This window comes from Lepidochelys kempii, chromosome 3 (assembly GCF_965140265.1).
Source record: "Lepidochelys kempii isolate rLepKem1 chromosome 3, rLepKem1.hap2, whole genome shotgun sequence".
Lineage (NCBI taxonomy): Eukaryota > Metazoa > Chordata > Testudines > Cheloniidae > Lepidochelys > Lepidochelys kempii.
In genome coordinates, this window is record NC_133258.1 from 14,922,082 (window position 1) to 14,939,500 (window position 17,419).

Genomic DNA, 17,419 nt, shown 5'->3' on the forward strand with positions numbered 1-17,419 from the left:
CCAAATGTGAAATAGTTGTGGGTGAGGACAAAGTCACAAAGTTCAGCCACCAGGTTTGCCATGACATTATCGGGGATACTGTTCCTGACGGCCTGTAGTCCATCTTTGTGTGGAATGTTGGTGTAGAGGGCTTCTACATTCATAGTGGCCAGGGTGGTGTTTTCTGGAAGATCACCGATGGATTGTAGTTTCCTCAGGAAGTCAGTGGTGTCTCGAAGATAGCTGGGAGTGCTGGTAGCATAGGGCCTGAGGAGGGAATCTACATAGCCAGACAATCCTGCTGTCAGGGTGCCAATGCCTGAGATGATGGGGCGTCCAAGGTTTCCAGGTTTATGGATCTTGGGTAGCAGACAGAATACCCCAGGTCGAGGTTCCAGGGGTGTGTCTTTGCGGATTTGTTCTTGTGCTTTTTCAGGGAGTTTCTTGAGCACATGCTATAGTTTCTTTTGGTAACCCTCAGTGGGATCAGAGCGTAATGGCTTGTAGAAAGTGGTGTTGGAGAGCTGCCGAGCAGCCTCTTGTTCATATTCCGACCTATTCATGATGACAACAGCACCTCCTTTGTCAGCCTTTTTGATTATGATGTCAGAGTTGTTTCTGAGGCTGTGGATGTCATTGTGTTCTGCACTGCTGAGGTTATGGGGCAAGTGATGCTGCTTTTCCACAATTTCAGCCTGTGCACGTTGGCGGAAGCACTCTATGTAGAAGTCCAGTCTGTTGTTTCGACTTTCAGGAGGAGTCCACTCAGAATCCTTCTTTTTGTAGTCTTGGTAGGAAGCTCTCTGTGGGTTAGTATGTTGTTCAGAGGTGTGTTGGAAATATTCCTTGAGTTGGAGGCATCAAAAATAGGATTCTAGGTCACCACAGAACTGTATCATGTTCATGGGGGTGGAGGGACAGAAGGAGAGGCCCCGAGATAGGACAGATTCTTCTGCTGGGCTGAGAGTATAGTTGGATAGATTAGCAATATTGCTGGGTGGGTTAAGGCAACCACTGTTGTGGCCCCTTGTGGCATGTAGTAGTTTAGATAGTTTAGTGTCCTTTTTCTTTTGTAGAGAAGCAAAGAATGTGTTGTAAATGGCTCATCTAGTTTTTGCAAAGTCCAGCCACGAGGAAGTTTGTGTGGAAGGTTGTTTTTTTATGAGAGTATCCAGTTTTGAGAGCTCATTTTTAATCTTTCCCTGTTTGCTGTAGAGGATGTTGATCAGGTGATTCCGCAGTTTCTTTGAGAGCGTGCGGCACAACCTGTCAGCATAGTCTGTGTGGTATGTAGATTGTTATGGATTTTTTACCTTCAGTCCTTTTGGTACGATGTCCATCTGTTTGCATTTGGAAAGGAAGATGATGTCTGTCTGTATCTGTATGAGTTTTTTCATGAAGTTGATAGATTTCCACTCCATACGGCTAAATTCAGTGCATTGCATAATGACAGGTTTCAGAGTAGCAGCAGTGTTAGTCTGTATTCGCAAAAAGAAAAGGAGGCCTTGTGGCACCTTAGAGACTAACAAATTTATTTGAGCATAAGCTTTTGTGAGCTACAGCTCACCTCATCGGATGCAGTCAGTGGAAAATACAGTGGGGAGATTTATATACATAGAGAACATGAAACAATGGGTGTTACCATACACACTGTAACCAGAGTGATCACTTAGGTGAGCTATTACCAGGAAGAGAGCGGGGGGGGGGGGGGGAGCACGGCAGGGGGAACCTTTTGTAGTGATAATCAAGGTGGGCCATTTCCAGCTGTTGACAAGAACTTCTGAGGAACAGTGGGGGGTGGGATAAACATGGGGAAATAGTTTTACTTTGTGTAATGACCCATCCATTCCCAGTCTCTATTCAAGCCTAAGTTAATTGTATCCAGTTTTCAAATTAAAAAGAAGCTTATCTGAACCTTCTGGGTCTAGAGAAGGAGGCTGGAAATCTTAACAGCACAATCTTCTACATGGATTTCCAGTACTTCCTTTTACTGGTCATATTTTGAGCCAAGAAGCACAAAGCTGTGCAAAAATTACAAACTTGAAAACAGGGGTTTGAATTTCAAACTCACTCAAAGTTCAGGAGGGTTTGGATCCAGAGTTTTGGGTTAGCCCATTATTGAGTTAGGGATGAGATGCAAAATTAGGATCCAGATCCAGATCTGAATCTCTGACAAAATTTGACATACAGCTACTCAGAAGATGGGTGGTTGTTTTTTTTTTAATTTATTTTCTGTGTGAAAAATTTTGATTGAAAACATTTTCCCCATTTTAACTGATTTTGATTTTTCATGTTAACATTGAAAACCCCAAACTAACTTACTAAATAAATAACATTTAGTCTTTTAGTTGCTGAAAACCAAAACAAATTGTGGTTTGGGGATTTTGAATTTTTATAACAAAATCTCAAAAATTTTCAGACTATAGAAATTTTCTCATAAAGATGTCCATTGCAGTAAAAAGCCATTTTCCACTAAAAAACAAAAACAACCAACGAAATTTTAGAAGGAAAATTTTAAAACCAGCTCTACTGTGAGGGTGTTCAGATCTAGAGATTTTGGTATGGATCTGTTTTTAATTAAAATAAAAGCAAACTGTATTAGAACATTTCAGAACCTTAAACGGTTTTGTTCAAATGTGGTTCAAGAAATGGATGAAAGTTCACACGGGAAAGCAGAAATTGGTATATCTCCTGAACTGGTTCACCTAACCCTGCCTGAGACTCACTGTCTGTTTTTGTGAACTTCTTAAAGGCTCCAATTAAAATATGCATAGAATCATAGAATATCAGGGTTGGAAGGGACCTCAGGAGGTCATCTAGTCCAACCCCCTGCTCAAAGCAGGACCAATCCCCAATTAAATCATCCACAGAATGCACAGAACAGCAGGCTTTCTACTTCTTTATTCACAGTTCATACACAACTCTGATTAGACAAAGCCTCTGATTTTTAAAAAAATAACCTGTTAGATGATGATTGAGAAAAGTGAAGTCTTGGTCAGCTGGAGTTCTGGTAGCCAAGCCATAGTGAAAAAAAATCCAAAATGGCCATTAATCAGACACAGGAAACCACTGTTCATTACAAACTACATTTGCAGAGCCTTGGTTATAACAGTCTTACAGAGTGAGCCAGTTCAACCAATATGCTGAGAAGAAAGAAAGAAAGAATTTAATCAATCAAAATAAATAATTAAATATCTTAATTTAAAAAAAAATACAAACAATTCCAATCTGGTTATTTTATGGAGACACATTTTTAATGAGCCACATGTGAATGTGCAGACTCTTCTAATCTCATTGTATTTTGCTGGCTGTTACTTGTGCTCTCAGAGCCAGTTGATTTCTCAGCAACATTGTAAAGAGTGTAAGCATTTGCTTGTTTAAATAGCCCATTCTGAGGGAAGACTAGGGAGTTCATGGACTTTCTTCCAAGGTTTTGGAAAGTTCAGAACAAACTGACTGCTCTGTGCAATACTGTAGTCAGCCCTAAATGTCATCAGTCAATGGGCAAGATTCTGTTCTCAGCTGTGCTGGTGTGAATGCAGAGTAACTCCCCCAAAGTCACTGGAATTACTCTAGAGCTACATCTCTGTAACAGAGCAGATTCTGGCCTTATAAGTTGTCTCCAGTTCATTAGCTTTTTAATTGCAAACAAGGGCCTGATCCTAGGTTCCCCAATTTAAGGGTTTGCCAGTCTGGAGTCCCACTGAGGTCACTGCAGTTCCATACAGGAGCAAGGGGCTGATCAGGAGTGAAGCCGAGGCATGCTAGAGTTCAATTTTATTTGATCTTTTCAAACAACTATAAATCTCCAGATTTGATGAAGATTGGGAGCCTTCCTCTCCCTGATATGTAGCTAGCTAAATCAACTCAATCTTTTATATTTCATACAAAAGAATTGTCGCCCTTAATTTCTTAAAGTGATTCACCAATAAAGTGATCAGAACTAAGCAGATCTGTTCATACGACTGCCCATAGCACAAACTAATCATTTTGGAAAACAGTCCTAGTGCACAGTCAAAAGGGTCATTGATAAGGGTCATTGACAGCAGTGATATGAATCAGGGAACGAGTGGGACAAAGCCACCTTGCATGCATTTGTGCTAGTATACTTGCCAACTTTCTAGCTAGGAGTGGGAGTTTCTCTGCTTCAGGTCTCCCTTCTAGCTCATCCTCCTTAAGGTTTTCAGGCCAACCTGCTGTCTAGAATGGGAGATGAACTTTGAAAGGTGATCAGTTTCACAAGCTCAAAAATAAATTGGGTATTTCTCCCCAATCTGGCATTCATAAGAGGCAACAGATTTCCACTCCCACCCATGGCTCTCAATCTAAATAAGCTGGCAAATATACAGTTAAGGTGAGAATATCTAAAACAATTCAGCGAGCTGTGAGGATTCTTTCTACGCTACAGAGTAGTTATCTGCCCCCTATCACTATAGCATCTGAGCACGTCTCCCCAGAGATCCGGTGGGCTTTTGGGTGAACGGCCCAGTTCATCTCTCATTCTCTCTCTTTTCCGTTTATGATTTGGATGAAGTGGAAACATGCAAATCATATGCCAAGCAGCATCTGCAAGTTTGACATATCCACTGACGCTCTCCTCACTAGCACCACATCAGTAATGAGCATCTTATAACCTCCTCCAGCCCTGTTAAAACAGAGGTTTTTGAATATATCTGCTAAGGAAATTTCTCCCATAGGGTCAAACTCTTTTTGCTTTCAGACAAAACCTCATTCCTACTACCTCAAGGTTCCCACTAGCAGTGTAATTTTGGATAGATCACATCAGAAAAAAAGTATCCTTGAAAAGGGCCAGAGAAGAACCAGTTCTGTACATTCCTAACCCATCTACTTGAATTTTTCAGCTCAATATCCTATTTTTTAAAGTTCCCAGTAAAATAGGTGGCTGATATTAACAAAAAAAAGATGAATAGTTGCAAATACTGATGATGATTGCCAATAATAATACTTGCTCCAGCTCTTGGGTTCAGATTCCAGAGGGGTTTTTACCCTCCTGTAGTTGCCTTATGTTTTCTCTAGGGAGAGGCAGATTTGGCCCTGACCAATACACTTTAACAGCTGAAGTCATGGGGATGCCAACCGGAAACATGATGAAGAATATCTCCTAAGACAACAAGGAGAGGAATCTGTGAACTGGGAATCCCCTGGGGATACTGAGCCCTTGCGGACGTCAGTTAGGATTTGCTGAGCCGCTTGGCCACATCTGCATACGCTTGCTCAATTTCTTTGTCCGCAGCACAGGTGTTGGTGAATTCATCCCTGGCATAAGCATTCTTCAGGTATTGCCATAGCCCCGTCATCTCTGTCGGGAACTCATAGTTGCGATATTTCTTAGCTACAATCTAGAGCAAAGACAAAAAAGAAACTTGCTGGTTTTAGGCTTTTAAACTTCATTCTTTTTGTTACACAACAGACAAGGGAGTCAAAAAGGGCAGGGTCCAATTGTACAAGCCATCAAAAGATCAACATTTCCTGACCATTACCATGCAAATACAGTACCTAGTCTAAGGGCTTGTTTGCACAAACACTTAGTTTGCAGCAAGCTGGGGCATAACCCTACCCCACCCTAGTATCCGTGTGGTCCAGGCTGCCATGCACTAAAAGTGTGCTTTGATCTTCACTGCTTTGAAAGAGGAGTAAATTAAAATGCACTAGGGAACTTTTAGTGTGTGGCAGCAGGGTACATGTAGACTCTGAGTGCGTAGCAGACTAGTGTGGGGTAGATTTATACCCCAGCTTGCTGTAAACTAAGTGTTCATGTAGGCAAGAAGTAAAAGAAGTCCAATACCACAGTGTGGTCACTGATGCCAAATCCTGACTTAGTAATAGCAAGCACTGTATCCAAAGACCCAACAGGCTCCACCATGGGTTTTTCCCTCATTCCTATGAACATCACCTCTAACAGCTGTGCTCCCTGGAATGGCATTATCAGATAAGAAGCCTGGTCGGATGACACTTTAAAAGGTAGATGGTTTAAAGGGTGTGAACTGAGAAAAGACTGAAAAAAATGAAATGTACTGCTTGGTCAAACAATCATGGCAGGGGATATAACCATCTACAAACAGTAGAAAGATATACACAATGAGGAGGGGAAATAACTGTTTAGAATGGTACAGGGCACCATGACTTAGATACCAAGAATTAGGGGCCTTACTAACATCTCATATTGAACTAGGAGTATTGGTGTAAACTGGGAAAAAACATCTGTGAATCAGGAAGTTTCCTATCTTTGAGATTTATTAGACTGGAAATCTCTGTAGAAGCCCAACCATTAAAGACATTTAGGCCTTGATTCAGCAAGTTACTTAAGCACATGCCTTACTTGCAATACGTATATAATCAATGGGACTAACTCATGTGCTTACGGTTAGATACATGCTTAAGTACCTTGCTAGACTGGGGCCTTTCGTCCTGATTGGGCAATGAATTTAATAATACACTGTATGTAACAATCCTGCAGTGACAGAATGGACAAATTGATTGGGCGGGAAGGATTAGTTAATTTATTGGGTCTTTCCCATCTCTAGTTTTTATGAGTGTAAAGTTACTCCTGAGCATAAAGGGAATTACATCCATATGTACTGTACAGCTCCCCTCTGTTTTCTAAAGTACTTATTAGAGTTTCCATCCATCTCAGGTTTTTCAGGACAGCTCTGTTCTTACAAGGGATTATGGTTTATTCTTATTACCAGGATCCCTTTGGCATACTCTAGGCAAAATCCATTTCTAAGTTGCATCTATGCAATCCCACTCCTTTCAGAAGTGTTTCACATGTGAACATAGAGGCTAGAACCCACTCATCAATTTAGGTTTCAGAGTAACAGCCGTGTTAGTCTGTATTTGCAAAAAGAAAAGGAGTACTTGTGGCACCTTAGAGACTAACCAATTTATTTGAGCATCAGCTTTCATGAGCTCACGAAAGCTTATGCTCAAATAAATTGGTTAGTCTCTAAGGTGCCACAAGTACTCCTTTTCTTTTATCATCAATTTAGGTTGAGATGCACACAATTTCCAATGGAAGTCTTTAACCAAATGAGAACGTCCTTATATGACTACCTTTTTTTGACTACCTTTATGACTCCCTTATATGACCTAAAACAATAGTCTGCAGCTATGCACGTCTATAAGAGATTTATAATTCTACAAGATCTGTTTACCTATCTTTCATTTTGCCTTAAGGAGATGGGAACTAGCAATAGGCCACACAATGAAAGCTTTAAGCATTAGCATTAAAATGTCTGGCTATGCCTCCATGAGGGAAGGTGAGCCAAAGAAAGTGCCTAACCAGTGAGAATATTATCACATTGCTTGTGTAAGTGACTTATGCATCACATTCTGTGTTCTCTTTTTATACGTGTAAGTCAGCACTCACCATGGCTTAGCTTATGTTTTGACTCATGGAGCCAAGGCAGATGCATGACTTGGCTCCACTTTCTAGCTCCTGGCTTGCCAATGTCTACCAGGTACTTGTTTTTTTTCTGAAGAAACATGTAATCTGATAAATTGAATAAATACAGCACTTAGAAGAGAGAATGATGTACATCCTTTGCACTACACCAGTGACCATTCTGTATCTTAAACCTGGGATCCCAGACTAACTTTCATTGTTAACTTTGCTATGTGAAATACCAGCTGAACAGCTGGTACATCTGAACAGCTCTTTTTAGGTTACACATGGGTGGGAATGGATGCATAGGGTAAAAATTCAGAGTGAGGAGACCTGCGGTTCTAATCCTGGATCTGCCACTGACTCACTGTGTGACACTGGACAAGTCACTTCAAGCTCTCTGTGTCTCAGTTTCCCCATCTATAAAAAATGGGGCAAATTATGCTTAGCCACTATTGTACAGTGCTTTAAGATCTGTGGAGAAAAGCAAAAGCATTAGCATACTAAGAGTATGTCTACACTGCAGTTACATACGTACAGCTGGCCAGTGCCATTTGACTCGGGCTTGCAGAGCTCAGGCTGTGGGACTGTTTAATTCTGCCGTAGACGTTCGAGCTCAGGCTGCAGCCTGAGCTCTGGGACCCTCCCAGCGCACTGTGTCCTAGAGCCTGGCTCTATCCCGAGCCTGAATGTCTACAATGCAATTAAATAGCCCCCGAGCCTGCGCCCTGTGAGCCCATGTCAGCTGGCACAGGCCAGCTGTGGGTTTTTAATCGTAGGATAGACATACCCTAAGTGTTAAGAATTCTTTTCATACATACGTAGTGCTACTTGATCAAGCATGTACACACAATCGTCAGAAAAAAATAAAAATAATTTATAAAATGGTCCAGTGGAAAGAAAGAATCTGGATGACGAGGGTTGGCAGCTGTCATGGTAGCTAGCTTTAAAAATAAACTTCCTATCAAGGGAAGCCAAAAGGTCACAATGCTTATACAACCCTATTTTATAAAACCAATGTGTGCAGAATGAGGGAGACAGGGGCACTGGCAAGATAATCAGTCCAAGGAGATGTGCGGTTTAGTTGAGAGAGCCAGGTGTGATTTGATACCAACGTGAAGAAACAAAAAGGAAATACAGTGACAGAGTGCAACAAGTGCAAAAGATTAAAGACAAAATATTTTTAAATAGTCCAAATTAAAAGCAAACTGGCCTGTACTGTATTAGCTGTGAGATCTGCTGGTACATTCCTAATAGCTAGCACAAGCTTCTGCTCTTTCCTCCCTGCAAACCCAGACACTAGGGAAAGAAGAAAGCTTTATATATATTGGCCTCAAGCCCTTCCTCTTTCCCCGGTCACTATCTGCCAGAGAGGTCCTTAGTCCATAACCCTGGACCTTCCCCTATTATGTATATTCTTGAGATTGGAGAATTGGACTCCACCAACCCAACAGTATCTGGAAGGGAGGAGAACTTCAGCTTGCTCTGACCCCTTTGACATCTACCGGCAGTGGGGCAGATAATGCTGTGTAGGAGAGATCTAGTGAATTTAATCAATCACCTCCCTTTTAACTCAGAGGAAGGGATCTAGCTGCTCAGCAGGCCCCATATCCTGTTAATGCACCTGCTAGACTTACGCTTGGTTGCCAGAGCAATGGGGGGAGTCCTGTTTGCTTTGCCTTAGTTGTGGCGGACATCTCACAGAACCCAAACACTGCGTACTTGCTGACGCAGGCTAGTGAATAGTGAGAGATGAAGTCTCTAGGGAGCTAGGAAGTACCATGCAATACCCCAGCCTGTTCTTCCCATCTCACAGTGCACTGGAGATGAGCGGGGGCCTTACATTAATGCACATTCTATCAAGTGTTTCTTCCTCTTTCCAATCAAAGAGTCTTTTTACATCTTGTTTAATTTTCTTTGCACTTTTGGCCAAGATCTTAGGACCTTACAAACTATTTACAGACCAGGCTCTTTCCTATAGAAAAGAAGGGACAGGCAGATAGAGCTACAGCATTGCTAGGATAGTTCAGGTTTACAGACCTGGGCATTTTACATTTGCTTGTCCATCAGATGAAGCCTTTTACCTTAACAACATGAAGTTTGGGCAGAAGGTTGCAATCTGCAAGCGTCAGCTCATCCCCATCCAGAAACTTGCGTTTAGACACTTTCTCCTCTTCAGTGCTGTCTGCATCAATTTCTTCAGGCAGAGGGATGTTCAGATAGTCATCCAGCTTCTTTAATGCCTTTGTCAAACCTCTCTCAAGGCCTTTGTCAATAAATAAATAGATAGGTGGGTGGGAAGAAAGAAAGGCTTAGAAACACTCTAATTGACACTGCCCCCCGTACCTACGAAGGTAAGGCCAGTTGCTCTGTTGTGGGGTTCTGTTTGTGCTGTATCTCCAGTGGAATCTGACTGTAAAGCAGCTACTGAGGATTGCCCCAGTCTAGACCTAGTCTTCCAGTGACACGTGGCTGTTAGGCACAGCCCCTCCCTCCTACCAGTATAGCAACAAAAAACGGACCCTGGAAGGAGGAAAAGAGGTGAGGTCATGATGTTCCTACACTGCAGTGATCCTAGGCTGTGTTTTTGGTGCACTGCAGCCATTGGATCTCAAGGTAGGTAGAACAGCTGTAGATTGTATGGGGTGAATGGCCTTGTACACATGGACTGGGCGATGCCCCGTCCATGTACACATGGACTGGGCGATGCCCCTGTACCTCCTCACACTGTTATTATTGAACATCCAGCAAAGAAGGTCAATGAATTGGAGCTCCCCGATTCCAAAAGCACTATTCTAGCTCTACAGTATTGCCATTAATATCAAATCTGGTTCAGTACTTCACGCTCACTTTTTCTTTCATGTGAATTCATTTAAGGTGGTAGGAATGTCTCAGAAGATGCCAACCATAGTGCTATGGCGACATGTTCTCCCAGTCACTTAGAAGATACAGTGTGATTGAAATGAAAGCCATTTAACAACAATTAAATGTGATGTCACACAAAACACTTATGATATACAGCCAGTTTCAAACCTCTTCCCATTTCAGAACTGAATTTGGGTCAAGTTCCCCTTTCAGAGAGGAAAATTTGGACTTTTCACTTTAAGACTTACTAAAGGCTAAATGCTGCAGTCAGTCCTTCCCCACACAGTAAATTCCTTTTGACTCCAGTGGGAGTTCTGCACTCAAAATGATGACAAGATATAGCATATAACAAAGGTGCCAAATTCTCCCACAAAAACATCAGTCCAGGTGCAAGATCTCTGTGTCTACACTTCACCATCATGAGAATGAACAAATTATAGATATTTTACTCATCCATCACAAACTGTAGTATTTGCCCCATGTGACTGAGTAGAATCATAGAATATCAGGGTTGCAAGGGACCTCAGAGGACATCTAGTCCAACCCCCTGCTCAAAGCAGGACCAATCCCCAACTAAATCATCCCAGACAGGGCTTTATCAAGCCTGACCTTAAAAACCTCTAAGGAAGGAGATTCCACCACCTCCCTAGGTAACCCATTCCAGTGCTTCACCACCCTCCTAGTGAAAAAGTTTTTCCTAATATCCAACCTAAACCACCCCCACTGCAACTTGAGACCATTACTCCTTGTTCTGTCATCTGCTACCACTGAGAACAGTCTAGATCCATCCTTTTTGGAATCCCCTTTCAGGTAGTTGAAAGCAGCTATCAAATCCCCCCTCATTCTTCTCTTCTACAGACTAAACATCCCCAGTTCCCTCAGCCTCTCCTCATAAGTCATGTACTCCAGCCCCCTAATCATTTTTGTTGCCCTCCGCTGGACTCTTTCCAATTTTTCCACATCCTTCTTGTAGTGTGAGGCCCAAAACTGGACACAGTACTCCAGATGAGGCCTCACCAATGTTGAACAGAGGGGAATGATCATGTCCCTCGATCGACTGACAATGCTCCCACTTATACAGCCCAAAATGCCATTAGCCTTCTTGACAACAAGGGCACTCTGTTGACTCATATCCAGCTTCTTGTCCAATGTAACCCCAAGGTCCTTTTCTGCAGTACTGCTGCCTAGCAGCTCAGTCCCTCGTCTGTAGCAGTGCATGGGATTCTTCTGTCCTAAGTCCAGGACTCAGCACTTGTCCTTGTTGAACCTCATCACATTTCTTTTGGCCCAATCCTCCAATTTGTCTAGGGCCATCTGTATCCTATCCCTACCCTCCAGCGTATGTACCACTCCTCCCAGTTTAGCATCATCTGCAAACTTGCTGAGAGTGCAATCCACGCCATCCTCCAGATCATTAATGAAGATATTGAACAAAACCAGCCCCAGGACCAACCCTTGGGGCACTCCGCTTGATACTGGCTGCCAACTAGACATGGAGCCATTGATCACTACCCATTGAGCCTGGTGATCAAGCCAGCTTTCTATCCACCTTATAGTCCATTCATCCAGCCCATGCTTCTTTAACTTACTGTCAAGAATACTGTGGGAGACTGTATCAAAAGCTTTGCTAAAGTCAAGGAATAACATGTTCACTGCTTTCCCCTCATCCACAGAGCCAGTTTTCTCGTCATAGAAGGCAATTAGATTAGTCAGGCATGACTTGCCCTTGGTGAATCCATGCTGACTGTTCCTGATCACTTTCCTCTCCTCTAAGTGCTTCAAAATGGATTCCTTGAGGACCTGCTTCATGATTTTTCCAGGGACTGAGGTGAGGCTGACTGGCCTGTAGTTCTCTGGATCCTCCTCCTTCCCTTTTTTAAAGATGGGCACTACATTAGCCTTTTTCCAGTTGTCTGGGATCTCCCCCGATCGCCATGAGTTTTCAAAGATAATGGCCAATGGCTCTGAAATCACATCCGCTAACTCCTTTACCACCCTTAGATGCAACGCATCCAGCCCCATGGACTTGTGCTCGTCCAGCTTTTCTAAATAGTCCTGAACCACTTCTTTCTCCATGGAGAGCTGGGTCACCTCCTCCCCATACTGTGCTCCCGGTGCAGTAGTCTTGGGAGCTGACCTTGTTCATGAAGACAGAGGCAAAAAAAGAATTGAGTAGAAATTTGCAAGTTTGCAAGTGATTACTTGGATTGAAAACTCTCTGGGACAGGGACCATCTTTTCATACTGGGTTTTTACAACACTTAGCATGATGAGGGTCCTGGTCCACCACTAGGCACTATGATAATACAAATAATTGATAATATTATAATGTGCAAAATAACAATGTGGCCCTAATGAGGATAAGGGCCAGTACCTCAGCTGATTTACACCAGCTGTAGCTCTGAAGCATTACACTTTTAGGCCCGATTCTGCACAGTTTTACACCGGTGAGCTACTTTACTCAATGCTTACATCTACATTTGTGGTGGGAGGTGTGATTCCCAGCTGGTGCAGACATACCTGCACTAGCCCTGCTCAAGCTAGCACACTAAAAATAGCAATGTAGCCTAGGTAGCACAGGGAGCGGTTTGGGCTAACCACCCAAGTATGTACCCAGGGTGTCAGGGTGGGTATGTATGGAGGCAGCTAGCCTGAGCTATCTCCCATGCTACCCTGGCTACACTGCTAGTCTTAGCTAGTGGGTATGTCTATGCAAACCAGGAATCACACTTGCCAAATCAAATGTAGATGTAGCCAATGAATGACGTTATGTATAAGTATTTTCAGAAGCAGGTCTTTAAACCCATCTTATGTGGTGCAAAGGGTACTCCTGAGGGAATTCTGCAACAAAAAATAAAAAATTCTGTGCCAGAAAATTTAAAATTCTGCACACAATATTTTAAAATTCTGCAATTTTTATTTCTCAAATAAATATGGAGGCTCCAGCATGGCAATGGGAGCACAGGCCACTGGCTGCACAGAGGTGAGAGCTCGCTATACTACTCCCCCCCAGGACACAGAGTCAGTGGTAAGGCTGCACCCAACCCTGATACAATGCAAGGACCGGGCCAGCCCCAGAAACACCCCAGGGCCCCTCCATGCCAGGTGCAACAGATGTGGGCAGGTAGGCTCAGCAAGGCATGATATAAAAGTAAAGGGACTTAGTGTGGGGGGGATCCAGGTGTGGGTTGAGCGAGTTCTCTGTGGGGCAATCTGGGTGCGGGAGGCACAGTGGGGGATCAGGGTACAGGGGGGATCTGGACACACAGGGGCTTGTTGGAGGGTTCTGGGTGCAACAGTAATAGGACTCTTCAGGGGGGGTCCAGATGAAGGTGGTTGGGGGCACCCAAAACATACTGCTGGGGAGGGTCGCATGACCACTCTTGTGGCTTCCCTTTGCTTCCCCATCAGAAAGTCATTTTTCTGTGGAGAAATGAAGAAATCTTCAAGGGACATAAATTCTACGCATGCACAATGGCACAGAAGTCCCCCTGGAGTAAAAGTGGCCTTAAAACAGCTGAAGAATTCACCTTGATATGGGGAACTCCACCAGCAGAAAGCTGACACAGGTGACTCTATCACCTCTGTTATCAGCCACACCTCCATCCCTGGCATGAGAGCAGAGATGATGTGTTTCAAGAGCATTCAGGGGGGAGGAGAGCATCGCTATGCCTGATCTTCCACTGGCATAACATCCATTACAGCCCTTCTGCCAGTGGTGGAAGTTAAAGTAGGCTGCCTGTTGCTCTCACTTCCACCAGGGTCTGCTGGCCATGGATCAAGGAACCACACCAATTCTCTGTTGCTGCCATGCTCGGACATAGTGGAGAATCATCATGGCATTACTGTTAGGACTGAGAAACCTACTACAATCCTAACTGAACCCTCCCGCCCCCAGCAAACATGTTAGGGAAGGTTAGAATTTCATGTCTGAAAGCAAAGACTCTAAAATGACTGAAGTGGTGCCATCTATAAAACAAAAGTGTTGCCATCCCTTATTTAATCAGCTCCCAAATTTAAATTTGACACTGACATTCTACTGTCAGATTCTGGCATTATTGTCTGTAATTGCCTGCAGCTGTGTTCTGCTACACTGCTCATATTGAAAGGTAATAAGGACATGCCGTTTAATATACCCTCATGTGGCAACAATGGAAATATTTTGCAATCTCTTTTTGTTTTGACCCATAACACCTGTTGAACAGAAAGTTTTCTTTCTCCCGGTCAGCACCAGATAATATTCTCTTATAGTGAACTCATTTGGAGACAGTGGAATTGAATTATTCCGATTTAACTCAATTTAGCTCACTTGGATTTTTGAAAACTGGCTTAACACTGAGCATTCTCCCGTATCCCCTGACAACCCAATAAAATCTTTGGTTTTGCTAGATCATCTGTTTTATATTTCCAATATGAGAAGACGGTATTGCACAACACCAGGAAAATGCATTAAGTGCGTTGTATGCTAGACTATAGAGTCAGAAAGGTGTGTTTATAAAAACAGGGCAGAGGTATTTTTAATGTAGCTCTTTTCTGGAACTCATTCATTTCTCTTGCTGCTATCACTATATCAATGTGTCTTAAGGCTCTCTCAGAAACAATGGCTGGAGTGATGCCTTTTGGTGAGAGCAGAAAATAACATGTATGTGAATTCTCCAGGGTTCTTTAACCTCTTCATACTTAGAAGGCATTTGCCTAGTAGAATAGCCATAGGAATGAGCACCAGTAGATCTGTGTTCTAATTCAGGGGCTCTATTTGGTCCTTGTAGGATCCCAGTATTTCTCACTAAAATCAATGGGGGAGCAATTCATATCCTGGTGTGAGAATTGTGACCATAACTTGTTGTGTGACCTTGGGCAAGTGAATTAGCCTCTCTAAGCCTTAGTTTCATTAAAATTCAGTTGTGGACCATCAAGCCAGATCTGTTATTCCAACAGGAGAGAACTGCCCCAATCCCAAACTGACTGATATAATGGTCAGTCCCTGATAAAGACCTGGGTTAAAATTTTCAAAAGCTCCTAAGGGAATTAGGAGCCAAAGTTCTATTTTCAGAAGTAATATAGGCACTTAGGATCAGATTTTAAGGGATTTAGGTGCCTAAAGATGCAAATGGCACCTAGCGAGATTTTCAAAAGTGCCTATGCACCTAATTCCCTTGGTGCATATCTGTATCGTGAAGTATCTAAATACCTTTGAAAATCTGGCCCTTAGAAGCCTGTTTCATTGAAAGTCAATGGGATTTAGGGTTTTAAGTGCCTAAGTCCTTTTTGAAAATGGGACTTAGGCTTCAACGTCACTTAGTTGCTGTTGAAAATGTTACCCCTGTTCACCACCTCCCAGACCTCCAGATCCAAATCCAGACACCAGATCCAGAGTGTGGACAGCTCTGTGAATGGAATCCATTCCCATGGTTATCATGGCAAGTATGAAAACCTGGGTCAACTGAGATAAATCATCTGCATGGACAATGAAAGCATTAAGCACAATCAGCATTGGGGATCACAGTGCCTACACAGTGAGTGACCTATTCAAGCTAACTACAGGTTCCAAGTTCACCTGCATCAGAGATCAGATATAAAATACATGATAACACCACCTCCTTTATTTCCCAGTGCCTCATGCTGGACAACATACCCAGCCAGGAACATTTTACTTCATTTGTGGTCCTGCAGTATCATCTATGACATTAGGGACTATACCTTTAAAAGTTAAGCTTTCCAGACAAAAGTCTGGGTGGGGCACTGTGAAGCTCTTGTTGTTATGCACAGCCAGTTGGAACCAGAGTACCAGACACAGAAGAAAGCAGAGCTTTTGCTAGTGTGTTAAGCGTTGATTGATCGCTGAACGCCACCTCTATCTAGCCAATCATACAAAAAGAGATTGGTAAAAAATTTCACACCATTCTTTGCAGTTTTCCTGTCCCACCCCCTTACAGTTTTTCACAACTTTGTCTAACAGCGCTTAGAAGCCAGAGAAATAACACTTAACGACCTCAAAGAAACCACAGAATATTTAATGCATGTATTACCATCTGCCAAATACACAGGGCGAGGTTCAGTTTAGCTGATGATACCAAATTTACAATGATATCCTGTTTGCAAGATAAGGTTACTCGGTGTTAAACAATGAAATCAACAAATCCTGACATGCACAGAATTATAAAGATCGTAACAAAAGTTAATAGTAACTGGCAAAATTCTGCTGTCAGATACACGGGCATAAATCTGGAGTAACTCCACAAGACCAACAAATTTACTCCATATTTACACCAGTTTAACCAAGAATAGAAAAGATTGGGAGAAAATTGTGATTTTGCACACTTTGCACCTCCATCTCATGGAGCCTTCCTATGGGAGGCTCCGGTGCGCTTCAGCTGCTATTTTTTCAATCTAAAATAAAGACTCCCTTTTTTCTCTTAATGAACTGCTGAAATTCAGTTTTCATGCTATTTTGTTTGTCACCTTCTCTAGTCACTTGGTGACTGGGCAACAAAATGGCAGATGAAATTCAGTGTTGATAAATGCACAGTAATGCACATTGGAAAACATAATCTCAACTATAAATATAAAATGATGGGGTCTAAATTAGCTGTTACCACTTAAGAAAGAGATCTTGGAGTCATTGTGGATAGTTCTCTGAAAACATCCACTCAATGTGCAGCGGCAGTCAAAAAAGCAGTCAGAATGTTGGGAATCATTAAGAAAGGGATGGATAAAACAGAAAGTATCATACTGCCTCTATATAAATCCATGGTAGGCCCACATCTTGAGTACTGCATACAGATGAGGTCGCCCCATCTCAAAAAAGATATATTGGAATTGGAAAAGGTTCAGAAAAGGGCAACAAAAATGATTAGGTGTATGGAACGGCTTCCATATGAGGAGAGATTAATAAGACTTGGACTTTTCAGCTTGGAAAAGAGATGACTAATGGGGGATATGATAGAGGTCTATAAAATCATGACTGGTATGGAGAAAGTAGATAAGAAAGTGTTATTTACTCCTTCTCACAACACCTGAACTAGGGGTTACCAAATGAAATTAACAAGCAGCAGGTTTAAAACAAACAAAAGGAAATATTTTTTTCACACAACACACAGTCAACCTGTGGAACTACTTGCCAGAGGATGTTGAAGGCCAAGACTATAACAGGGTTTAAAAAAGAACTAGA

The 17,419-nt window shown here is 42.6% G+C and overlaps 1 protein-coding gene across 4 annotated transcripts in view; it reads right to left on the reverse strand.

The window, feature by feature from the left end:
- Positions 1–2,471: 2,471 nt before the first annotated feature.
- CLIC5 (chloride intracellular channel 5) overlaps positions 2,472–17,419 on the reverse strand; it is a 120,594-nt gene continuing 105,646 nt past the window's right edge. The window contains exons 5-7 of one of the 4 annotated variants that reach the window (XR_012157899.1): positions 9,469–9,650; positions 5,078–5,339; positions 2,472–3,122 (exon numbers count right to left, since the gene is read on the reverse strand). Coding sequence is in view for 3 of the 4 variants with exons in the window: in XM_073335788.1 (XP_073191889.1) it covers positions 5,172–5,339; positions 9,469–9,650 (350 nt within the window). In the remaining variant the exon portion in view is untranslated. Of the gene's footprint in view, positions 5,340–9,468; positions 9,651–17,419 lie in introns of all 4 variants that reach the window. The other 3 variants (XM_073335788.1, XM_073335786.1, XM_073335787.1) reach the window with 3 other exon arrangements.